The sequence below is a fragment of the Pongo pygmaeus genome, chromosome 8, assembly GCF_028885625.2.
Source record: "Pongo pygmaeus isolate AG05252 chromosome 8, NHGRI_mPonPyg2-v2.0_pri, whole genome shotgun sequence".
Lineage (NCBI taxonomy): Eukaryota > Metazoa > Chordata > Mammalia > Primates > Hominidae > Pongo > Pongo pygmaeus.
Window position 1 is genome coordinate 119,285,410 of NC_072381.2, and position 27,086 is coordinate 119,312,495.

Genomic DNA, 27,086 nt, shown 5'->3' on the forward strand with positions numbered 1-27,086 from the left:
ATTTACCCTTATTAAATAGGTATATAATTCTATGAAATTTGACAAATATATGTAGTCTTGTAACTCTTACCACAGTCAAGATACAGAGTATTTTCATCCCAAACAGTTATTTCATAGCCTGTTGTTGAGTCTCCCCCCCACTATCACCACACTCACCCCAGCAACTAGCAGCAGTAATCTCTTTCCTGTTCTCTGTCGTCTTTCATATCTGGCTTCTTCCATTTAGCATAATGTTTTTGAGATTCATCCCTGTGGTTCCATGTATCAGTAATTTGTTCTCTTTTATCACTGAGTAGTAGTTCGTTGTATGGCTCTACCACAGTTTGTTTGTTTATTCACCAGTTGATAGACATTTGAAGGTATTTCTAGTTTTCAGTGGCTATAGAAAACCTCCATAAACATTTGTGCACAGTTTTTGTTTTGTGGTAATATGCATTCACTTCTCTTGGGTAAATGCCTAAGAATGAGATTACTGGGTCATATGGTAAGTGAATGTGTACAAGAAACTGCCAGACTGTTTTCCACAGTGGCTGTTTTCTTAAAGTCCCAAATGTCTGTTGGGAGTCATTGCTTCTGCCTGAAGAACTTCTTATGACACAGGTCTGCTGGCAGTAATTTTTCTTGCCTTTATTCTGGTCTGAAAAAGATCTAGCTTTCATTTTTGAAAGTTATTTTTATTGCATATGTGAATCTGGATTAACTTTTTTTCTTTTAATATTTTAAAGATATTACTCCATTGTCTTTTGACTTACATAGTTTTCCACAAGACATCTGTTTTAATATTATCTCTTGTTCTTTATATGTAAAGTGTATTTTTTTCTCTAGTTGCTTTCAAGATTTTGTCTTTGGTTTTCAGCAGTTTGATATATCTAAGAATTATCCTGCTTGGAGTTCTTGAATCTGTGGTTTGATATTCATTATTTTCAAGAAATTCTCACTCATTATCTCTTCAGATATTTTTTTCTGCCCCTTTCTGTCTTTCTCTTTCTGGGACTTCAGTTACTCATGTTAGATTTCTTCTTAATATTATATTCAATAACTCTTGCATATTGTGTTCTTTTTATTCATTCTTCTTTTTTTTCTTTTTGTACTGGTAATTTCTACCAATTTATCTTCAGTCATTTATTCTTTCTAAAGCTGTGTCTAGTCAACTGATGAGCCTGTTGTATTAGTCCATTCTCATACTGCTGTAAATATACTACCTGAGACTAGTTTATAAAGAAATGAGGTTTAATTAACTCACAGTTCCACATGGCTGGGGAGGCCTCAGGAAACTTAAAATCACAGCAGAAGGTGAGGAGGAAAGAAGGCACATCTTACTTAGCAGGCAGCCAAGAGAGAGTACCAAGGGGGAAAGTGCCAGACAGTTACTAAGCAACCAGATCTCGTAAGAACTCATTCACTATCATGAGAACAGCATAAGGGAAACTACCCCCATGATCCAATCACTTTCCACCAGGTCCCTCCCTCGACATGAGGGGATTACAATTCAGATTACAATTCGAGATGAGATTTGGGTGGGAACACAGCCAAACCATATCATTTGTAGAAGGAATTTTTCATCTCTAATATTATGCCTTTTTAATATAGCATTTGCATTTCTTACAGATTCATCTCTGCTGAAATTCCTTATCTATTTAGGTTTGTTGACCACCTTTTTCTCTAGGTTCTTTAACATACTATGCGTGGTTATTTCAAAGTCTGTATTAGATAGTTCCAAATTTGGGGACTATCCTCGAGTCTGTTTCTGATCATTCCTTTGTTACTCGGAAGTGGGTAATGTTTTTACTTTTATGTGTGTCTTCTCATTATTTATTATATGTCAGTCATCTTGTATAAAACAATAGAGGCTGAGATAAATACTACTTATGTTATAATTATGAAACATTGAGTCAATTTGGTCAGGAGCTGAGCTGGGCCTTGGTTTTATTATTGCTATGTCAATGCACCATATGTTTTAAATTCCTCTAGCTGGGCAGCTGTTGCCTTCTGATTTTGCCTCAGTACATGGGCCTAGATTAGCTGGAGGGTTTTCTCAGTGTTAGTGCTGTACCCTCAGCTTTCAGTCATCTCTGTACAACGAAGCCACATGATGGTTCCCTCTCTCCACTCTTGCAGCCGTCCCAGGGATAGACTGCTACTGGTTGTTATTCTGCCCCAGGCTTGTGTTGTGGATGGGGGTGTTCTCTGTTGTTCAGCCTCAGCCTTGGGAAGGCCCTGAGTGCCTAGGCCTTGAGGAAAGGATGTGGGGAGCTTTTTCATTGTTGCTGTTCCTCTCTCTGGCAGCCAGACTCTGTCTTGTGTCTGTGATTGGTTTGAGGAGCCTCCTGTTTCTCCCCTAGCAGAATGAGAACTCTGCTTGGTGTCAGTAGAGCATTTTTTAATCTACCTTTTCCACAGCTGTAAATGGTATTTTCCTGTGCTCTGTGCAAAGTGACAGGCTTTGCTGCCCTTCCCTAGTGGCTTAAGACTTTGATTCATAAGAGGTTTAGAGACTTTGTAGAAACAAATATGTGTAGAAGCACTGATGGAGAATTTCACAGATGCTGTTAGGAGGGTTCTAGTCATAGGTACTTAAAATGACAGAATTTTTTTAAAGCTGGATTTCAGGTAATTTTCATGTTGATATTTCTTTTGTTGATTTTATTTCTGTTTTCTAAAAATATGTCTAATCTCTACTGATAATTATGAGTGAGTTTTGCCTTTAAAAATATTCTCAGAAACTTTTCAACCTCTGTCATTGTCGTTTTAAAAAATTTTTAATTTGTGATTGTTGAAAGTAATATTAAGTGCACTCTTTTTTGTAATTTTACCTTCTGTTTTAGATTGGGAGGTATGTGTGCAGGTTTGTTGTGTAGGTCTAAGTATACTCTTAATTTAAAATGGAAATGTTCATGATTACCACATTCTTGTTAGAGGGAACAAATCTAATACCCATACTCAGTGATGGAACTGTGTGCTTTGGAGGCCACACTCCAGGATGAACAGTTGTAAATTGTTAATATGACTATTGTTACTTTGATAGACATTATAAATGCCAGCCCACTTTCTTTTTTTTTTTTTTTTTTAACTTTCATTTTGTTAACAAAAACAAACTCTTCAGTGCTCAGGGTAAAAATTTCTGGAGAAGTGGTCTAGCACGGTGACTGTGAGCAGGGACTCTGGAGCCAGACCAGCTAGGTTTGCAGCTCCACATCTTAGTAGTTGTGTGACTTTGGACAAGTTTCATAGCCTCTTTATACCTCAACTTCCTCATCTAAATTGATGATACAAATAGTACCTACCTGAAAGGCTTACCATGAGGATAAGAAGTAATATATGTAAAGCACTTAGAACAGTGTCTGGTGCATAGAAAGCATAATATAATATACGTGTTTGCTATTATCACTGTTTTCTATAAGATAAGAATTTTGTCATAAAGTGTCATGAACAGATGCTGATGATCTGAACCAAACCAAAAATGGGAAGGCAAGGGACTAGAAAATAACTTTAAAGACATTATCCAACCATAGACCATTCCCAGGGGTACAGGGAGAGAAAGGCAGAGGGGTAAACCTCACTATGCATCCCTGAGTAGGAGGCTGTGGGTACATTTAATCAGATCCCTGTTTCTGATCACAGACAGAAATGCACTTGAGTACTTGTTACCAGAGCTAAGTCTACATGGGTCAGAGGCAGAAGGAGGGTGAAAAAGGGGCAAGCAGAGAACTGAACCAAATAGTTCCTTCATTCTCATCAGAACACTCATGATCTAGAGTCAGATTCACTAATGAAGTCATTTTCCAAGTTTAGCTGGGTGAATTTCAGCAAATTATTTAGCCTCTTTGAAGCTGGCTTTTTATAAAATGAAGATGATGATAATAAGACTTGTTAAGGTTGTTAAATTGAAGGAAATAATCCATGTAAAATGATTAGCTCGGTGCCATCAACACAGAAAGTGACCTGGGTGATGATTATCATTATCCTCATAAGTCGGTATGTAGAATTCCAAACACCTGAACCCTGACCTGACACTGCTGCTGCTTCTCTACTTTGTCTCCTTCCTCAGGCATCTGAAGGAAATAAGTACACAGAGACCAAAACTAAACCAGTGCCCATACTTTATCTATCATTGGGAAGCTTTTGCCTTATTATAGTAAGCTCCAGCTGAGCTAGACCGACCTGTTTGGAGAACTAGATAACAAAGTTAAATTTGATCTTTCACTCAGCTATGCACCAACATAGCTCTCCATTGCCACGACAGAGGCTCTAAAAGCAAGCTAAGAAAAGCAAATGTTTTTGTTCCTAAAGTTTAGAGCTAAATTTGCCTAACTCACCCTTCTGAGATTTTCTTAGAGTGGGACATTGATGTGAGAGAGAAAGAAAAAGGCAGTTTTCAAGGTGGGAACAGGATGACAAACCAGTTCAGAAGGAATTCTTGCAGTAATCCCTGATAGTGGCTTAGGTCAAGGTGGAGGTGGTGAGAAGTGGTCAGATTTTGAGTATATTTTGAATAAGGAGCCTACATAATTTGCTGATGGATCATGTGTGACATGTGAGAGAAAGGAGGAATTAAAGATGACTCCAAGGCTTATGACCTGAGAAGCTAAAAGGACGGAGTCCTTTTATTTTCATTTACTTGGTCAACCTTGCAGTCTTGTTACCCATAAGGTCCTAACATTGGCTGGAGCTGACCTTTCAATCAAGATAAGTTGTATAAAAATATCTGTCTATATTTCTCTCAATAATGATTCTCAGTGTAGAAGGCTTATAAATCTTTTGTTAGATTTACCTTAGGTGTTTGATGTTTTTAAATGTCGTTATAAATTTTCTTTTATATTTGCTGCTGTAAACCGATAAAAGAATTTATCCTTGCTTATTGACCCTGTACCCAACAACATTGCTAAATTCCTGTATAAAATTGTGAAGATTTTGTGTACATAATTATGTCATCTGCTAATAACTACAGTTTTATTTCTCATCTTTTTGTGCTTTGCTTCTTTTTCCTTCTTTGTTGCACAAACTAGGACCTCCATAAGGTGTTAAATAGAAATGTTGATAGTAGGTATCTTTGTCTCATTTTTATTCTCGGGGGATGTTTGTAGGATTTTGTTCTTAAGTAGGATGTTTGCTGTGACTCTCTTAAAAATGTTCTTTATAAAATTAAATAAATTGCCTTCTGATCCTAGTTTGCTAAGAGTTTTTATCATGAATGGAAGCTTGTTAGAGATGTTGAAAGGCTTTATTGTTATGCATGTCTTTGGAGTTCTCAGCCCTATCAGATCCCAGATCCCCTTCCTATAATACATTTTATGAAAAGCCTCCTTTGCCATACCTAAAGGAAAATTCATAGGTAGTATAATCCACCTGTGCTATATATTGATATATACATATTATAAATATAGAGAAGAAATAGCATAATTTATAATAAAATAGTGTAGTCATAATGTAAGTGATCTGGCATGACTATATTATCATATGATATATTACCCATCAAATATCCACAGCATTTTTTAGGGTGGGCTGCCACTCCCATTCAGCGTCATTGTTTGAGAGGATAATAGTACAGGTTTACATCTATAGCAGACTTCTGGGATTAGAGATGAATCATTAGTACTGTTAGGAAATACCAACCATCATTAGGATAGTTTTAGGGCTTTTTTTCTTTTTTTGTGGTTTCTAGGGGAAAGTTTACTCATTCAACAAATACCTACTGAGCATTTGGCATGTGCCAGGCACTATTCTATGTGCTGCTAATAAAACTGTGAATAAAACAAAGCTGCTGGCCTCTTAGACCTTATGCTCAGTAGAAGAGAAAGGCAGTAAATTACTAAATATGTAACATGTAAGATAATGATAAATGCTGCAGTGAAAAATAGGCAAGGTAAGGAGCTAAAAATGATGGGGGTGTGTGTGTGTGTGTGGTATTAGATAAGGGGAGTAGGGAAGAAGCTTGAGCAGAGATCTGAATGCTCATATCTGGATGTAAGCTTTCTAGGATGAGAAAGGAGGGAGCACACTAGGTATAGAAGTTGAAAGACAGCAAATTATTTAGCACCTAACATGATGCCTGGCACCATGTTAGGTGCTTTGCTTACACTGTTTTATTCCTTCCAGTAATCTTATGTAGAGAGTGATGATGTGCTCATTTTACAGAGGAGGAAATTGAGGCACACACATTAGAAAGTGATGTAGCTACTACAGTTCAAATCCAGACCCACCTGGTTCCAAAGCTAAGGAATTGGTGAAGGAATGCTTTCAGGAGCCCTCTTCTTTTAGTGGTCTATCACATTACCATAAGAGTAATTACATTTCATTGAGAAAAATGGGAGAACTGGGTAGAGGACTTGAAAACATAATCATTTACTTTTTTTCATGTAGCATTTTAAAAACATTTGAACTGGCCAGGCGCGGTGGCTCACGCCTGTAATCCCAGCACTTTGGGACGCCAAGGTGGGCGGATCACGAGGTTAGGAGATCGAGACCATCCTGGCTAACATAGTGAAACCCCATCTCTACTAAAAATACAAAAAATTAGCCGGGCATGGTGGCGGGTGCCTGTAGTCCCAGCTACTTGGGAGGCTGAGGCAGGAGAATGGCGTGAACCCGGGAGGCGGAGCTTGCAGTGAGCCAAGATTGCGCCACTGCACTCCAGCCTGGGGGACAGAGTGAGACTCCGCCTCAAAAAAAAAAAATTGAACCAATAAAGGCTTTGAAATATTGTGAATGGAAAACATTCCAAATTAAGTTAGAATGAATAAGATTATTCATTTTCTTGGGCTTTCCATGTTTTTATTTCTCTTACCTACTGAAGTTTTTGTTTTGCTTGGTCATTTCCATAGTTGATAATATCATTGACTATGCAGGAACATAAAAGTCATTTTCATTGTTTAATACTAAAAAGTTTATTATCTTAGATTTATGGTAGATTTAACAGAAATAAGCAATGCTAAACTGAGTGCTTTCTTAGGTACCAAATATCATCTGTTGGTAATACATGCATTATTAATACTCACTGTAAAATTAATGAACTTCTTAAGTGGAAGAGGTTGTATTATACTTCTTACCCTCTATGGTGTCTATTGAAGGGCTGTTCAGTTTGTAGATGTATTTATATTTTCCTAGTACAAATATGTAAAATTAAGGTCCAGATTCACTAAATGATCATGGCTAACATTTGAGTGATATTGCCTGCAAGCGCTACTCTGAGTGCATCATGTGCTTTGAGCCTTTTATTTGAATGTCAGTGTATCTAACATAACAGAATATTTTATTAGCTTACGTGTCCTGTTCATTTTAGTAGTCCCAGGTTGTGGCTCTAGAATAACTGAAACATTGTGGTATGCTAAAAATTAATTGTGGAAAGCTTTTGATGTAGTTTTAAGGTGATTAAGCAGAGACAGTCCCCAGAATATATGTGTGCCAGTGTCACTTTTAATAGTTTATGTCATGTAAAATAAGAAATCAGATGTTTAAAAACATTGTTAATGCTCATTGTAAAATTAAACTGCTGAGGCAGAGTTCAGATGCAGAGATGCAGAGGACGTATTGCTAGTAAGAATACTTTGGATTCCTGTGAAATTGTTGTGGGTAAAATTAGAAGTCTAAAAAAGTAAACCTTTCACAAGAAAACAAAATTTTCAAAGATAACTTGAAACATTGCAGATACTTTTATTTATCAGATGATTCATAAACATATTGTTATCCTCCATAAATTCAACATTTTAAAACCATTGGAGTGTTTGTATTAACCAGATATGTATATAATAATAATGATTTATTTTTATAAAGGTTCAGAGGTCCAAAGAGGTGACATTTTATGGATAGCCATGGCAGGGACTCATCAGATATGGGCACTCCTGCTGGACTCTGGCAAACTGCCAAAGAAAAAGTAAGTAACAGCCTCTCTCTTTGAGTAGACTGTACTACTTGGTGTTCATATAATTTATTTTTTTCAAAATCACCATCCTCACTGTACCAATCAGGATGTGCTAGGTTATACTGCCATAGCACACAACGCAGATTCTCCGTGACTTAAAACAAGGGGTGTTTATTGCTCACTCACATGGGTTCACTGGGGAGCACTACTCTGTTGCCCAGGCTGATGAAACAGCCTGGAGCTGTCGGGAGCTTTGCCAGTCATCCTGGCACAGTGAGAGAGAAAGAGGTAGTAAGTCACTCACTGACTGTTAAAATTTCTACTCAGAAGTGACACACATCACTTCTACTTACATTTTATCAGCCGGAGTAAGTCTTAGGGCCACACTTTACTTCAGGGAACCTGCGAAGAATCATTCTCCTTACTGTCTAGAAAGAGAACTAAGAATATTCAGTGGAACCTTATCTTTTAAGACATAGTTGAACTATCTCTAATCATTCATTAAAATAGTTGAATACCACATAGCAGAGTGCTTAATAACTCAGTTTTTGTAGTCAGGCCTGAGATTGAATCCTGGCTCTGCCATTTATTATGTGTGTGAGTTTAGGAGAGCCACTTTAACTTTCGAAGCCTCAGTTTCCTTATTTATGTTACCTCATAGGCTTGCTTTGAGAATTAATAAATATGTAGAGAGCTTGGCATAGTGCCTAACATATACAGTAAACATAGGTAGCTTTGCTGTCACAAGGATATAAGGATGAAAGGGTAGTGTCTGCACAGTTTCTCATATTTTTTCCTTAGACCCTTTCCTCTTCCCCCAGTACCCCAGGCAGAACTGGCCATACTCTTCTCTGTGACCTCACTGTACCCGGTATATAGTTACATCACCGCACTAAGTTTTCCTGCCCCAACCCACTGCCCCTTCCTCTTTCTCTCTCTTCTCTCCTTTTGATTGTTTTTATTTTTAGCCATTTCCTCCTACTAAACTGTCTCTTAAAGGAAAGGATCCTCTCCCATTCATTTTTGTGTCCCTTGTACCTAGCACAGTATTTGATACCTAAGAGGAGCTCAGTAAGGGTTTGAGAATAAATGAATAAAAGCCATTAACCAGAAAGGCTGTCACATAGCCATGGAAAATGATCATCTCAAGTTACCATTATTAATAGAAAGCCGCATTTATATAGATCCTTCAAAATAGCAGATATTCCAAATAGTGTGTATGTTTGTGGATGTTGCTTTGGACACATTTATATAATGTTTTAAGACATTTAATCATTTAGCAAATATTTATGCTAGGCAATAGGGATGAAATAATATGCTCACTATGTTAAGGATACAGTGAAAAGATGTGGTTGTCATCAGTGAACTTACAGAGGAAGAATCAGATCAGCAAACAATTGAAAGTTAGTGTGCGCAAAAGGAATCGCTGCAAATTGAAATTGTTCGGCTGGGCGCGGTGGGTCACGTCTGTAATCCCAGCACTTTGGGAGGCGGAGGCAGGCAGATCACAAGGTCAGTAGTTCGAGACCAGATTGACAACATGGTGAAACCCCGTCTCTACTAAAAATACAAAAAGTTAGCTGGGTGTGGTGGCGTTTGCCTGTAATCCCAGCTACTCAGGAGGCTGTGACAGGAGAATCGCTTGAACCCAGGAGGTGGAAGGTTGCAGTGAGCCGAGATTGTGCCACTGCACTCCAGCCAGGGCGACAGAGCAAGACTCCGTTTAAAAAAAAAAAAAAAATTGAAATTGTTCCTTATATAAGTAAGAGGAAGACGCAACATCAGTAAGATTTGAGTTGTCAAGGAGGGCTTCTTGGAAGAGGCAACTAAACAGTGACCTGATAAGAGTAGTAGGAGTTGGGGAGAGTGGGAAGTTTTCCAGGCAAGAATTGGCACTAGTGATGTCAGTAGAAGCCAGATCACACTGTGCCTTGTGAGTACTTTTAAGGGATTTGAATATTCTACAAGCCTTTCTAGAAAGGTTTAAAGCTGGGAAGTGACATGATTAGATTTGTGTTTTTGAAAGAACACTGGCAGCACTCAGAGTGGAACAAGACTAGAGACAGAGATAAGAGATACCGCTGAAGAGCCTATTGCTGTTATCCAGGCAAGAGGTGATAGTCGCCTGAACAGTGAGATTACCAATAAGATTTTACGTGAGGCATAATTATAAACAGCAAACAGAAGTAACAGAAGTTGCCAGAATATGCTGTTCTGGGTGATGGCTGTTTTAGGCATAGATGGTCCAGAGCTGCCTAAATTTCCTCATAAGTAGAGTTGTCACTCTCCTTCTTAATAGGAAATTGGCACTAGGACCACACTGACCTGTGTTTTAATTTTAAGAATGTATTATCTTTATTACCGATCTTCAGGTAGTAATGACCCTTAGCATTTTAAAAGTTATTGTTTCTCCCTACTGTTTTCTTTATTTAATTAAGGAAACTCCTTTTTAAAGTATTAAGACTCCTTGTAGACTCCTTTCAACTAATTTGTTTAGCATATTAGTTATTACATATATTGTACTTGCTATGTTTATACATTTCTTGAATAAGTGGCCATATTTTATGCATGCTAAATCCCTTTGCCTCTGTCCCCTGCTCCCTACCTAACTTATTATGGGAACATATTAGCCAGTAAGTCATGGTCAGTTCAGACTTTTGCATGTTGTACCATATTCAGAAATGATTTACACAGACTCTCATTTTGTGTCCCGAGTCAGCTGCTTCCCTTCCCTCAACACAACACACTACCATGTCTTCCTTACAATCTCTCTGGCATAAACTTAGAAACCAGGGTCTAAAGCTTTCTCTGCATTACTAAAGGAATCATTGCAATAGTTGTTTAAATAGAAATTTCCCTAATGTATATAAGAAATTGATTTGTACAGTTGATATAATTGTACATAATTATCCCATGTAATTGTAAGATAATTATGTACAGTTATATCATTTTTCATATAATAGTAATGTCTGACCTGGCTATCTTTCAAAAACTATTCTTTAATTCCTTTTGCTAGTCTCTATTTATGTACAAGAACACAAAACATTTTTAATGAAAATTGAAGCTTTAAACTATCAAGAGCTAGATAATCTTTTTAGTTCCCTTGCAGAACCTCATATTGCATGAAACTAAGAAGTTAAGAATTTAAGGTAGTGAAAACAACCTATCTCATCAATAATCTGATCATTATTTTTATCTTATAATTCTAACTCTATCAGGGATTTCTCATTTAACATTTGAAAGTGATTTCAGTTTTGTGTATATCAAAGTAAAGTAAGAAGTTCCCTACACAGTGGGTAAATAAGTTAATGGTTGGAAAAATGATAATGAAAGCTGACTTGAACAATTTAACTAGGCCAAGATCACTAGTTTATTTTTTTACGAGGCTTATCACTATTGATTTGATTATTCACATTCATTTATTTAAGAACTAAATTGCACACAATATACCGCATGTTGACTCCACCTGTGAACTTGTCTTTTTCAGTGAGTTAACAAAAGGAACCTGCCTTAGGTTTGCTGGAAGTGGAAATGAAGAGAATCGAAACAACGCCTATCCTCACAAGGCAGGTTTTGCCCAACCTTCAGGCCTTTCCTTGGCCTCTGAAGATCCCTGGAGCTGCTTGTTTGTAGCAGATAGTGAGAGCAGTACAGTGAGAACCGTTTCACTGAAAGATGGAGCAGTGAAGCACCTTGTAGGAGGAGAAAGAGACCCCATGGTAATGACAGTCACTCTTGCACAGTGCGCTCAGACACTGAGCAAGCTGTCAATTTTGTGAATTATGGAAAGTTAATAAGATTTAAGAGAGACCATCCTTGGCCTATCTGCGAATCAAAATGAAAGTCAAACCAAAGGAAATGTGAATGTAAAGCAACATGAGGAACACACCATCTAAGAAAAGTGAACTGACTCTACTTTATTATGTATAAATGTTAAGGTTTCAGGGAGAAAGAAAGGATGAAGCATTGATTATTGGAGAAAAGAAAAAAATGTAAATTAGATATTGGGCAGTGGGGTGGAAAGAGCACCAGACTAGTGGACTTGACCTATTCCTGACCAGATGTACTATTGTGAGTAAACCTACTAAGCACCACCGATTAATACAGGTTCAAAATACTGTCATTTTTTTTCTAATCTGAATCAAGTATCCAACCCAATTTATATGAAAATCAGCATTTTCCCTTTTAACTTAAATACCATTTATAACTATTTGAATTTTCCTTCGTATTCTAACAAAACACTGTAAAAATTATAATAACTGCTGTTTCTTTTCTTTTAAAAAAAATTAAAGAATTTATTTGCTTTTGGTGATGTTGATGGAGTAGGAATCAATGCAAAGCTTCAACACCCCCTTGGAGTAACATGGGACAAAAAAAGGAATTTACTTTATGTGGCAGACTCCTACAATCACAAGGTGAGTCGTGACAGAATTATATAATATCTTGCTTTTTGTGTGTGGCATTTAAAATGCTGAAAGATCTGTGAGCCTCCTACAACTGCCACTCTAAAATATAGAAAGGAGTAACAGTCTTTGACAACTATAACCCAGCCTGTTCTGCTCTTTTCTTGGTCCTTTCTTTGCCAAGAGGTTACGATGGTATTCTGAACTAGGGAAAGCACTGAGCCAGTTCCAATGGCAATAGCCAACAGTTGTGAATTGCAGCCCATCAAAGCTGCTTAGTAACATATTCAGTATATCAAGAGAAGGCAAGTAGCAGGGAAATTTACATGTCATCTAACAAATGAACGTTTTTGAGCTGTTGCATAGTTACAGTGCCTGTTAGTAAATAATTTTGTTTTCAGCAGCATTTCCATTTTTGTCTATTAAATTGTCTTAAGTTTTATTGCATTTTTACTTTTTACAAAAATCAGTGGATAATAAATGTTCATACACTACTTCATGATGTGAGACCATAAATTTAATGTAATTGAGACATAACTGGAATCATTAAGTTTAACAAAGGTAGCAAATTCTCAAGCAATGCTAGATGCTCAGGAAGACGAAGTCAGTTCAGTTGTGAAAGTGTGTCCCATTGTGAAGAAAAACAATTCAATTAAAAAAAATTTTTTTTAATTCCAGAAATAATTTCATCAAAGATTGCTTCCAGAAGACAAGATGGAGCTAAGGATTTTACATAGTCTGTAGTTCTTAGAATAGAATATCTCCCCTTAGACTGCAATTTGAATGTTTGGCTTTTCAAGAAAATATGGAAATAACTATTCCTTTTGTGAGATTTATTGAGAATATTAATGGCAATCAGAAATTTGCTTGCTTGATACCATACTCTTCCATACTACAAACATGAGATTGATCTTCAGATATATAAGTTTTTGTTCTTTCTTTTTTAGATTAAAGTTGTGGATCCAAAAACAAAAAACTGTACAACATTAGCAGGAACTGGAGACACAAATAATGTTACCAGTTCCAGTTTTACCGAGTCAACTTTTAATGAACCAGGAGGCTTGTGTGTTGGAGAAAACGGACAATTATTATATGTAGCAGACACCAATAATCATCAAATTAAAGTGATGGATTTAGAAACTAAAATGGTATCTGTGGTAAGTAATTTTAAAATATAAGTTAAAGAATGTGGTTTTAAGAATGGATACTAAGATCCTCACAGCACTGACAGAGGCATTTTTGGTTAGACCATTTCCAGGAGAGTAGTAAGTGGATGCTTCTGTTGCGTTCTTTGACAAAGAGACCAGCAGGACTGCTTTAAGGATATCTTTCTATTCTTAAAATAAAAGTTCCATCTGTGCTGAGAGTTTGAGAAAAATACTGGAAATTGGAGAGAATCTAATGAACCTTCAAGAAAAAAAAAAGGAGAGGACTCAGATCTGTTTTTAAGTGTACAGACATACTGACATACACTACATACACCTGCTCTGTGGGCTGGGTTATTTAGCTTATTGTTTTTGTTTTCGTTTTTTTCCAGTGATCTTTAGATTAACGTGTAACCTTTGTTTGCCTGTGATGAATCCATTACCAAATAATCTTCTAACAAAAGCTTTAGAAGCCAGTTTCTCAAGACGTTGAAAATAAGATTGTGGAAGAAACTTAAATGAGTTATAGTCAGCTTTTAAAGATATGGACATGGTTTCTTATAGAATTTTCAAGGGGAAATGTCTATTATAAACTAACTCTTGATGTATGACATCTACCTGAAAAAAATGCAACAGTTTTTTTCTGAAAGTCTGGTAATTTGCATGGTATATTTTTAAAATAAAAAACATAGATTACTATTGCAACATAAGTGTCATTTCTCTTCACATAGATCTCTGATATAAGATGAATAACATCTTCTTATAGTTGACAATGAAAATTATAAGAAAATGTATATCTACTGTGTTTAAATTTATAAACTTTTGCTTTAATTTCCTGCCATCTATATACATTGGACAGTTATTTTAATTCTGCCTCATTCATAAGTATTGGGTTTTGTTGTTGTCACTAAGATAAATTTTCTCTGTATCTACAAAAATAATCTTGAGGGCATCTAACTAACACATTCTAATTCAAACTAGAATGGCGATTAGTTTCATTGACATAGAACTTCATTATTCTACTAAAGTCTAAAAATATGCTCTCTCATTCTATAATTAATATAAAGTTCTTATGTTTTAATAACAGATTTTCTTATTTCCTAGCTCCCCATCTTCAGATCTGAAAATGCTGTGGTAGATGGCCCATTCCTAGTAGAAAAACAGAAGACATTACCCAAACTACCTAAATCTGCTCCAAGCATTAGGCTTTCCCCCGTGACTGCGTGTGCTGGCCAGACTCTTCAGTTCAAACTCAGATTAGACCTCCCATCAGGATCAAAGCTAACTGAAGGAGTACCCAGTTGCTGGTTTCTAACAGCTGAAGGTATGAGTATAAGCTTGCAAATACTAATACATCATATATTCTTGATGTTTAATCCAGTTATTTTTTATTTGTTAGGTGATATTTTTACTCTGTATAGGCAAGATTTGAAGGAGATCATATGAACAAATGAATCCAGATCCAACCCCACATTGGCCATTTGCTTTTTTTTTTTATAATCAAGAGTCTTTCCTCCTTTTTATTAAAGAACAGTATAACTCACCAAAAGTTACAAGTCAGTTGTTAGCATGATTTCTTGGAATATGGCCTTTCCTATACCTCATCCCTTATTCTGATCCTGTTCTTCATTCTATTCTTGTTCCAAAAAGAATCTTAGAGTTAAAAAGTCTGAAATAGAGAAATAAAGTGGAGCCTTCTTATTTAACATCTTTTTCTGTGACTCTTCCTTTCAGTCAGTCTTAGGCATTCCTCCCTTTCTTCTGTTTGTGAATCACAGTGTCAGCTAGCTCCTTATTTCATTAATCTATGGTAAGGAATCAGTTTACTGCTTGCCTTGCAGTAGTGCTTTCCAACATCTGTAACCTGGTGGACAAAAATTTTAAAGTAAAATTTTCGTGGTTCAGAACTTCTAAATTACAACTTGTCTCTAATGATGTTCCTCTGTCCTGGTCTCCCACGCTCTTTCACACTTTGTCACTCAGTTTTCCATTTCCTTCCCAACTCCTCCTCCTTCATACCCTCTCACATACTTTTCTTTTGTACATTACCCAAATCCTGGGTAATTAATTCCTTCTTACCTTCAACTTTCTCAGGGCAGCAGCCACTGGTCTGCAATTGTAATATCAATTTAGTGTCTAAACCAACAGGATAACGATATCTTGGTAGACTAGCTGGGAGGAACTGCTGGTTAGTGTTTGGGAGGCTGGTTCTAGGGTGATTGAGTCTGTAGGGAAACCACCCCATGTCACTTCCCACAAGGGAGAAGGCTAACCATGTACTAGGACCTTTGGAGCTTGCTTTGTAGACAGAAGAATACTCAAACCCTGGCCACTCCATAGCCTTCTGTAGGTTCAGAGCAAGTCCTAGACTGCCAATTTAAGTCTGGAAGTATTACATCAGTTGGAGATCATTAATTTAATTTTTCTCAGTGTAACTGTAAGAGCAGTCACTGTAAGAATAGTGTATTAAATGGTGTCACTGTAAGAATAGTGTATTAAATGGTGTCACTGTAGGAGCAGTGTATTAATTTTTGAAACAGGATATTGACAAATTAACTGGTCTGCATTGTCAGATACACTAATTAATATTGAGTCATTGGGATATAAAATACAGATAGCATTCAAATAAAGTAGTCTATAGAGACTTTATCTAATTTGTCCAAGATATTGGCCCTCTTTTTATTATATAGTAGCAGATAATTTTCAGGCAATAATCCTAATAATTTAAGGTTTTTGAATATTATAGAGTACATTTGTACACTTATGTTTAAAGAACATTTTCTCTTTTGGCTTGTTATTTAGAAACACTTATTTTTAGCCAAATTTTGGTCTGTATAATCTTAAAGAAGTTAGAATATATGCAAGTTTTAAGCCACAAAAAGGGCAGCATAAAAGCACTACATGTATTGTAACTTCACAAATTGTGTGTGTGATATATATGACAAATATCTAAAGAAACATTTTCTGTTTTATTTCTAGATTTGTACATTAAAATAGCTCAGTATTATTTTCTTTGTTTGATTTAAAATATAAGAAGTTGGCCAGGCGTGGTGGCTCACGCCTGTAATCCCAGCACTTTGGGAGACAGAGGCAGGCGGATCACGAGGTCAGGAGATCAGGACCATCCTGGCTAACACGGTGAAACTCGTCTCTACTAAAAATACAAAAAATTAGCCGAGTGTGGTGGTGGGGTAGTCCCAGCTATTCAGGAGGCTGAGGCAGGAGAATGGTGTGAACCCAGGAGGCAGAGCTTGCAGTGAGCCAAGCTCGCGCCACTACACTCTAGCCTGGGTGACAGAGCAAGACTCCGTCTCAAAAAATAATAAATAAAATATAAGAAGTTCTCTACTAATCTCTCTAGCAAAATCATGCATTAGTTAAAAGATACTCTCCAGTCCAGGAATAAGCAAAGAAAGCCAAAGAATTTTAAAGAGAATTTAAAAAGAATTCTTTAAAAGCTTCAGCATAAAAGTTTTGTACTTATCTCTCTAGATTCTTATCTTTCACCTTCTTACTCTTATTTGACATATTTTTCTCAAATTTGATTTTTCAGTAAACTAAAGCAATAAACTAAAAGAGACATCAAGAGGACTGATAAAGGCAGGCACTCTGAGTCGGTTGACTTATCCTGAGAACAAAAGAAAGAGACAGAAAAGCTAAAAAGTAGACAGCATTTCATCACACTCAGTAGATGGTCCAGTTTTTGTGCAGATGAGTCATTACAAAATGTTCAGTGTTCTCCATTTACATGATGGGAAAGCATTTCATGTATTTTCCAAATGCTGGCTCTTGAGGGCTGCCACCTTCTTAGGCTGAATGTCTATATGTGTCTGTGCTTTCTCAGTATGACACGTATGTTCCTTCTAAGAGAAGGTCGAGGTGAATAACGACATTTAAAGATGATGTTAATTCTTGACGGCTTAAAATTTATTAGTGGTTTATTCGATTTTTGTTATAGATAGTCTGTTTATTTCTGGGAAGAGTTTTACGTATTAAAATGAGATATACAAAATCTCTTGGTTTTTACATTACGTAAGCCCACAGAGAATAGATATGCAATGGTACCTGTTTCTAAATAAAGTGTGTGTGTATTTTTAAATTATTTTTAGATATTCAGTAATTCATTATTAACCAGAAAGTCACTACAGAGTTGCACATACATTTGTATTCCCTAGATAAAATTTTATTTTGTAGTTTTTATGTCCCTGAAGACTTTCATCTTTTTGGTAAAAATGATCCATTTTCTCAAGTGTCGTATGTTTATTTCTAAAATTTAATAGGTTTTATTTTTAACTTTAGAGATTAAGGCTTTATAGCCATATTTGCAATATTCAGCTTGATTTTAATAAGAATCAATGTGTAATTTATTTTATAGTATCCAAACAAAGGAAGAACTATAATAATTAGATATAATAATCATCAGACTGGGAACTTCTAATGAGTGGTCAGTATATATTATGTATATTTATGTCCTTCCCACAGACCGCAATGCCTGGCACTTAGAGATTTTTTAATAAATATTTGTTGATTGAGTTTATCTAGTCTTCATAAGATATTCCCAGTTTTCTACTTGTCTTATACAGTCTTAATAATTTCATTTTTAATTTTTAGGCAATGAATGGCTACTTCAAGGACAGATGCCATCTGGAGATATAGAGAACATTTCCAGTCAACCAACAATTTCACTACAAATTCCTGATGATTGCTTATCACTTGAAGCCATTGTATCTATCAGCGTGTTTCTTTATTACTGTAGTGCAGACAGCAGTGCTTGCATGATGAAGGCAATTTTGTTCAGTCAGCCTTTACAAATAACGGATACACAGCAAGGTTGCATAGCTCCAGTAGAGCTCAGGTATGTATTTTAGCCAGCCAGCTAGCTAGCAACCCATTGCCACCACCTACTGTCCCCCATCCTGACTATCACTGTAATTTAAGGAAAGAAAACTTCAATTCTGCCTCTGGATACCAAGATGCCCATTGCTCAGTTCTAACAACTGATATTAAAATAAAGCTATGCTCCTTACTTACTTCTTTTATTATAAACAAATTCCTTTGCTTTGGCTGATACTAGCTGAGTCATTGATCATCATTGGAACCATGATACTGTAATCTATGCTGCTATTTGGCACAAGACTGAAGTTCACACTACAGTAGAGAATACTATAAGATAATTTGCAATAAATACTGATAATAATAATACCAGATATTTTAACTAACTTTTTCTACCTTTATTAATAGCAGTCAGCACACTTGAATGTGTAAATTTCACAGTAACTTTAGGCAGAACTTAAGCTCCAGTCCACATTTGTATAAGAACACCAAGTATTCAAGGCATAAAGTTTGTTGTAAGCCAAAAAAAAGTCTTTTCATCACTGTAGAAGTTTAAGGAGTACATCAGTGGTAAATAGGATCTTTATTCTCTTCTGTGGTTTTCTCAGTTGAGATATTTTTAAAAGAGAGTTTTGATCTATTTTTATTATAAATTATTTGTTATTTAACATACCATTATGAATGCCTTAAAACTTTGTACAGATAAAGTTGGACATAGAATCTCTAAGGACTGACTCCTTTAACTGTTTTTGAGTGACTACATTACCAGATAATGAATGAGTCCCCAGAAATATTATGACTTTCAAGGAAAAAGGGACTTCAGGACACATTACTTAGTGTCTGTGATAAATAATTTATTATGACAGCTAAATCTGATGGTTACATATCTTGTTTTGGAAATGTACATTTCACTTGTAAGCATTAAATGCAGATTTGTTGAGTTCAGGTTTTGAGGTTTTTTTGTTCCCATATTCAGAATTTAAATTATGATCATTTATTGTGATGTTTTTAAAAATCACTTTTAAGCCTTAAAAGTGAAATTTTCAGTGTGAGGTGCTTTCATGCTATTAATAGATACAGTATATCCTAATATATTACTCTTCAAAATATTAAGGCCGAAACAGTGATTTAATGATACTATTTTTTAATTTTTGTTGTTTTTTAACCCTAAAAAAAGATATTGGAAAGGTTTTTTTTCTATTGTCATAATTTTTAACTACTTAAAAGCCTAATCTTGTTTTCCTTAAGACCTATTCAACATGTTTGTGATTTAATCAGCTTACAAGATTTCAAAAACATCAGGTGAACCATGTTTATTTATTCAGTAAATATTTATAGACACTATGGCATAATATGCTTCCCTTCCCTGTAAAAACAGTGCTAAATTTGAAGTGTAATCTTTTTTAAACATCATTGTCTATTTTTAATTTTTTTTTGAAATGTAGTATTAGTTTGTTTTATTCATAAGGTTAGCTGAATCTCTGAAGTAAGGATGTATAAATCATGACATTGATTTAATTAGTCATCTATTGAAGCTACTTTTAAAGAGAAATATGGATATAAAATTAAAAGGAATCCTGTTTAAAATTATATGTAATTACCTCATAAACCTTTTCTCTCCACAAGCAATCAAAAAAATGAAATGTTCTGTAATAAAAGGGTGTATAACATACTCTCTTTTATGGAGAATAGGCCTTAGTTATTTTATTTTTGAGACGTGGTCTGGCTCTGTAGCCCAGGCTGGGAGTGCAGTGGCGTGATCTTGGCTCACTGCAACCTCTACCTCCTGGGTTCAAGAGATTCTCCTGCCTCAGCCTCCCAAGTAGCTGGGATTACAGGCGTACACCACCATGCCCAGCTAATTTTTTTGTATTTTTAGTGGATACAGGGTTTCACCATGTCAGTCAGGCTGGTCCGAAACTCCTGGCCTCAGGTGATCTGCCTGCCTCTGTCTCCCAAAGTGCTGGGATTACAGACGTGAGCCACCTTGCCCTACCGGCCTTAATTATTTTTTAATCTCATTTGACTTACTGTGTTTCTCATTTCTAGATGGACAGGATGAGAATATTTTGGCCCAATCATTTTCTGTTTAAGAACATAAACAATTTCACACTCTAAAAGAAGTATATACAGTTTTAATTTGCTAATTTAGAAATATCTGACAATTTATTTTTCAGTATAATATACAAACACAGTGTTTGTTATACATGTTCATGTACAGTGAAAATGCAAAGGCATTTTTTAGACTCTATTCCCCTTCATTTGTCTAGACAGTTTTAGGTTAGCCTTAGCTTATGCTTTTCTTGACTTTCAAAATACAGTTTTATTGAACATTCTTAATCTTACCCACCGCCAGTCTGCATTGTTTTTTACATTAAAAGTATTATTTATAGTAGACTAATATGATTTTGAATAAATCACACTTAAGCAATATAGATAGTTTCCTAGAATTTATGATGAGGATAAACCTCTCACATAAGACGAAGCACTAGAAAGTTTATTTTTAAAACTTGTTGATCCATATTCTATAAGGACTTCTGCATATTTTTTATCTTTTGCTTTTCTTGTTGCATAAATTATTCTGTCCAGTGATAGTTTAAAAAGAACAAAATTTTAGTGTAAGTCACCTCACTTGAAATGCCAGTAATGTGGCATTACACGGAAAACTTTGTAGTTTAATCACCCATAAGTGTAACTTTAGCAAAATTCAATGACTATGAAAAATAGTTTTTTCTTAACTGTTCTAATAATATTTAGTTATAATATTATCAAACCTTCAGAAAGCTATAAATCCTAACAGCCAGAAAAAAAAAATTTACTATGTGTATATTTATATAGGTGTGTGTATACACAAAGATTAAGAATTATTCGTGATTCTTTTATGGCCAATATACTTTTGAGCTTATATAACTGAGATAAGTTACTCTTTGCTTGTTTTTCTGTAGTTGGAAAATTTAGGAAGATATTGAAAATACATATCTCTATAATGTAATAATTTTCTGCCTGCACAAAGTTTACTATTAATTTATGTCTGCCAGTTAAAAATACGATAGTTAGATTTGGCATCACGTTTAACCACAATCATCAAAATCTACTTAAATTCTATAATTGACAGTTACATAAGAATATATGCAGAGGGAAAATGTCAATGGTTCTTGTGAATGCAGGAATTATGGATATTTTAATTTTAATTCTACTTTGCTGTTTTTCTTTTTTTTTTTTTTTTTTCTCTTCAGTGAGCAATCTGTTATTTTTAAAATCACGGTGGGGGGAAACCCATAAAGGTTAAAGAGTTAAAGTTAACTGAATTGTAAGCACTTATGTAATAACTTTTTAAAAGTCATTTTTATTACCAGAGCTCAGAACATTGTTTGGAGTCCTTTGATCTACTGGTTCTCTTAAGTACGTGATTTCATGAAGATAGCAATGGTTATGGCTTTTTTGTTCTGATATATTTATTGTGTAACATAGCATAGTGGTTAAGAGCTTGGATTTTGCAGTAACTTGGATTCTAATCCTTTAAAATGGGGCTGATATACCTGCCTCATATTCAATGAAATATTGTGTGTATAGCACTTAGTAATTAATGAAACTGGTAATTACTGGCTTAGTTACTATAATGATAATTTGGGACCATAAACACATATCACCCTACATTTTCTTTGCAACTACAGTTTGTGAAGGAAAATCTCCCACTAACTATTGGTTATGTTAATATTCTTCATAGAGTTGGGTTCAAGAAGAGAAATGTTTTATAATGAAGCATATAACTATTTTATAAACAACATTGTAGTTATAAAGAAGCATGCCTATAGTGTTATTAAAAATTTTTTATAAGACTTTCAGAGCTACAAGTAATGAACTTGCTTTGAGAGGGTCCAGACATACTCATCTTGAACCACATTCCTACAACATATGCCCAACAACCTGCACCAGAGTACTTATATCTTAACCAAAAAGTTTCACTCCAATGGTGGTGCTTCACAAAATCTTCAAAGTGCTTTCATGTATATTGCCTCATTTGAGCTTCAAATAACCTTATAAATCGGGCAGGTAGATGTTAGTTTACAGAGGAGGAGACAGCTTTGGAATAGTGGTGACGTATCTGAAGAAGAGAAAACTCCTGGAATAGCACTCAATGCCTGAAGTGGTGCCTGGCACCAGCAGATGTTCAATTCTGTCAAACAAGGGGAAGTAGTGAGTGGTGGAGCCTTTATTCAGGCACGGGTCTCCTCGTTCCTAACTCCCGAGTTGCAGAGGGAAAACAAACTGCTCAATTAAGAGTTCTTCCATGGACACTTTCTTAAGCCTTCACATAAAGTAACAAGAATAATAGATATTTATTGAGTTCTTACTATTTGCCAGCACTCATCTATTAGGTGCTTTTATGTATTAACTCATTTAATCCTCACAACAACCTTATGTGAGAAATACCATTTTTCCTTATTTGATTGGTGAAGAAACACAGAGAGGGTAAGCATAATCAAATACACCAGCATAACCAAAATCACACATTTAGCAAGTGGCAGGGCCTGGATGGGTGTCTGCTCAACTCTCTGCTGTATTGCCTCTTAAAGTAGGTTTTCTTAAAACATAAATCTTTCATAACTTTATATATTTATAGTAACTTAATCCAAAGATCCCCAAAAGCACTAGCAATGATTGTTTCTGCAATTTAAATAAATCCATTTAATTATACAACTTTGCATTATATACTGTTATTCAGACCTTGGAACAGTCTATAATTGTTTGTCAAAAGATTTTATGTACTACTTTTTCTTAATTTCAGATATTATCCAGAGTTTTTCTTGGCAGATGGATGTATTAAAAAAATAGCTTTCCAATGTTAGTTCTAACAGTGCTGTTTCAAAAGTTGTTTTAAAAGTTCTAATGGTTGGTCTTCAAAACGTAATTAAGACCTAATCATAAAGAGCCTTTTGCACAGGACTATCCCAAACCCTAAGAAGCTTATTCATATTTAAGAAAATTTTGTTGTATTAATATTAGTCCAAGTGAGCTCTAGAAATATAGTCTTCTGCTTTCTTGTTTCATAAATAACACTGGTATGTAGACCCCTCCCCATGACTCAAATATTAATATATGCAATTCTGTTACAGTAAAGTTTTCACCATGGTCAACCTATTCCAGCATTAGGTACTTTTTGTTGTTGTTTTGTTTTTTTTTTTTTGAGATGGAGTTTCACTCTGTCACCCAGGCTGGAGTGCAGGGGTACAATCTCAGCTCACTGCAAGCTCCGCCTCCCGGGTTCAAGTGATCCTCCTGCCTCAGCCTCCCAAGTAGCTGGCACTCACCACTACTGGTGCCCACCACAATGCCCGACTAATTTTTGTATTTTTAGTAGAAACAGGTTTTCTGTTGGCCAGGTTGGTCTCGAACTCCTGACCTCATGTGATGTGCCTGCCTTGGCCTCCCAAAGTGCTGGGATTACAGGCATGAGCCACCATACCCAGCCTAGCATTAGGTACTTTTTTTGTTTTGTTTTGTTTTTGTTTTTGTTTTTGAGATGGAGTTTTGCTCTTGTTGCCCAGGCTGGAGTGCCATGGCAACACAGCCTCCGCTTCCTGTGTTCAAGCAATTCTCCTGCCTCAGCCTCCTGAGTAGCTGGGATTACAGGCGCCTGCCACCACGCTTAGCTGATTTTTTGTGTTTGTAGTGGAGATGGGGTTTCGCCATGCTGGCCAGGCTGGTCTCGAACTCCTGACCTCAGGTGATCTGCCTGCCTTGGCCTTCCAAAGTGCTGGGATTACAGGCGAGAGCCGCTGCGACCAGCGCACTAAATACTATTAAAAGGAATTAAGCAAAATGCTGCATACCAATGATTATGATTCATGATCACCTAAACACAGAATGCAGACTTAACTTTTCATTTTTAGTGTGCTAATTAAGTAGTAGTATGGTGCAGTAAGGAATTTTGTTAATTTTGTTATAAACTCCCTCTCCTGAAATCCGTAAGGAAATGTGATAATAAGAAAGTGATAATAGTGTCATATTCTAAAAGTAGAATCCACTGTTAAGCACCAAGATTACCTTTTCTTCCCCTTGTGGCAGTTTATTTAAATGAAGTATTAGCAAAATCATGTCACTATTTTGTCCTGAATAATTCAGAGTTTGCTTTTTTCCCATGTCTTTGCAATAGGATAATATAAAGAATAGTATTAAAAGTCAGAGGCTTTACTAATCTACCTATATGTATTCCATGGCTAACAAACCCTGGCCCCTTCACGTGTGAGTGCTGGAGGTTTGCCTGGCTGCCTCTGACTTGCAGAAGGCTGCCCCAATCACAGAGCCTGGGTAAGGTGGAACAGGAGGCAGCCCCACTCGGCTTTTCTGATTGCATCCCACCTGTTTCTGAGTGTGTTGGTTTGGTTTAATTCTTTTCAAGGGTTGGAGTTGGAAAGTGAAAACCCTAGACACTTGCTGTGGAATGTTTGCCTGGTTGTTTTGGTGTGTCCCTCTTCTTCACTGGCATGTCACTTTCAAGTGTACCAAAGGACATTTTGTTCTGTTGAAAGCCACAGGACCAAAAGGAAAGTATTGCAACTATTTGCAAACATACTTCCCTACCTGTACAAGCAGCCATATACTAAAAAAGCACTAAACAAGCACAAATGAACACTAAATAGCCTTATACCAAAAAGCATTCTTGTAACTGTCAGGGCATGGTATGAATTCCTTCCTCTTTAAGCAGCAACTTACCACAGGCTTGGTGGCTTTAAGTAATATAGAATTAAGCAAATGGTCAGTTATTTTTTAATGTTGAAAACTTGAAAGTGTGAGTAATATGGACATATTTTACTACCTTTTGCTTTTAATATACTTGGTTATCTATTTCCATTTGAAATAAAATGAAAGGAGACCTCAAACTGATGCTGAGAAGTAGCCAAAATCAGCTCTCAGATTTAAATCTGCCCAATTTAAATCGTTATTTTTTCCCTTCCCATTTTTTTTTAAGAGACAGGGTCTTGCTGTGTTGCCCAGGCTAGAGTGCAGCAGTGACATGATCATAGCTCACTGCAGCCTGGAACTCCTGGGCTCAGGATCCTCCTGCTTCAGCCTCCTGAGTAGCTAAGACCACAGGTGTGTGCCACCACACCTGGCTAATTTTTTTTTAATTTTTTGTAGAGGTGGGGTCTTGCTATGTTGCCCAGACTGGTCTCGAGCTCCTGGCCTCAAGCCACCAGCCTCCCAAAGTGCTAGGATTACAAGCATGAGCCACCACACCTGGCCTGTTATTCCTTCTTTATCTAATGTGTGCTAAGCTCGTGAAAAATATATGTTGAAGTAAATAGGGCAAAACATTAGTTGATAAATTATGCTAATTAATGGGAAAAATAGACACGTTCGTCTCTGAACATTTAGAAGGACTTTGCCCTACAACTATCTTCTGTTTTTAGAATTTGTAGTCACTGTTCTTAATGCCACTGGAAATATATTCATTCTTTGAGCATGTACAGGATGGGCTCCCTGTTGTATTTATTACACTTTTCAAAATGCCAGCAAGTTTTTGTTTATATAGAGTTGGAATGTATTGTTCATGCATGCCTGTGATATTCATCATCAAAATATACCTGTAAAAAATAAACTACCGCTTCCTCTCCACACCTTAGGCCTCCCTCTTACTAAAAACAATAGTAGTTTCTGTAGAAGTCTCAGTGAGAAATTATGGTTATATAAATAACAGATATGTCAGAACAATTTTGTTGTAGTATTTTTTTCGTAGCATTTCTTAATAGCTCAGTTTTCAAAGGAGGGGAACAATACCCCATGTGAGTTCAAATTAATTTTCTCTACTTTGAGGTATACCTTCCTAATTATATTTTACATAGGCTAATTTTTTTAAGTTTAAATTCTCAGTGTTGCATTGAGAGACAATTAGAAATGTTGTAATTGTCATCTCTTTACATGTGGATTATGAACAAATGAAAGTTTGCTGTGTGATTGCAGTTTCAAATTATAACATTTCATAAATATGTCAATTTTAGAAACTCAAACTCTTTCCCATCTTTTGTATGGATAAAGTTTATGGTTTCATTTCTGAGAATAGAGTTGGTCTGCTGTGCTAACTTCATGTTTCTCATTCCAAAGGCTTGATTATATTTTTTTCTCCAGTGATTAAAAATGCAGCGAAAATCCAATTTACAAGTTCATATATTGAAATTTCTAGACATAGTCTAGTTCTAAAAGAATGTACTTGGTGTGCATTTTTAAGTGTTTCATGTAGACAGATTAATATATTTTTGTACAACATTGTATTTCTACATTTATTTCAAGACTGTACTTTTCAGTGACTTTTTCAAGTGCATGTGTTAACAGAAGATTGTTTAGAATGAGAGTGCAGTGGCTTCTTTACTAGCCAAGAGAAGTGTAATACAAGTGATCATAGAAGGTGAGAATGTGTTTATACTGTACATGGAAACCTGATGCCTCTTTTCTAAAGCTTTGTACATTTTTTTCGTGAAATAGATTAAATATTTTCTCTCTAAAACCATGTTTCTGTTTTAATGTGCTTTCTAAGTATATCATGAGGTAACTCTGCTACTTAGAAACCTGTAAGCCATGATTTACTTCAGCTTTTGGGGACATGGAAAGCAGAATACTTAGTTTAAAAAAATTTTTTTTAACTGCAAGCAGATACCTCAAGATCAAATCATGCAATCATAATTACTATAGAGATTTTTAATATATATATTGGGAAAGGGTAATCTATTCAATAAACAATACTGGGAACATTTGAAAAGAACAACAGAAATTAGATCTCTACCTAACACTGCACACTGAATTTGAAAGGAATTAATGACATAACATAAAAAATAAAATTACAGAAAC

The 27,086-nt window shown here is 35.8% G+C and overlaps 1 protein-coding gene across 1 annotated transcript in view; it reads left to right on the forward strand.

Moving 5' to 3' along the window:
• NHLRC2 (NHL repeat containing 2) overlaps positions 1-26,745 on the forward strand; it is a 60,666-nt gene extending 33,921 nt beyond the window's left edge. Inside the window, exons 6-11 of the mRNA XM_054503837.2 lie at positions 7,771-7,870; positions 11,346-11,577; positions 12,151-12,273; positions 13,209-13,418; positions 14,511-14,730; positions 18,018-26,745. Coding sequence (XP_054359812.1) covers positions 7,771-7,870; positions 11,346-11,577; positions 12,151-12,273; positions 13,209-13,418; positions 14,511-14,730; positions 18,018-18,274 — 1,142 coding nt within the window. The 3' untranslated portion in view covers positions 18,275-26,745. The remainder of the gene's footprint in view (positions 1-7,770; positions 7,871-11,345; positions 11,578-12,150; positions 12,274-13,208; positions 13,419-14,510; positions 14,731-18,017) is intronic.
• The last annotated feature ends 341 nt before the right edge of the window (positions 26,746-27,086 follow it).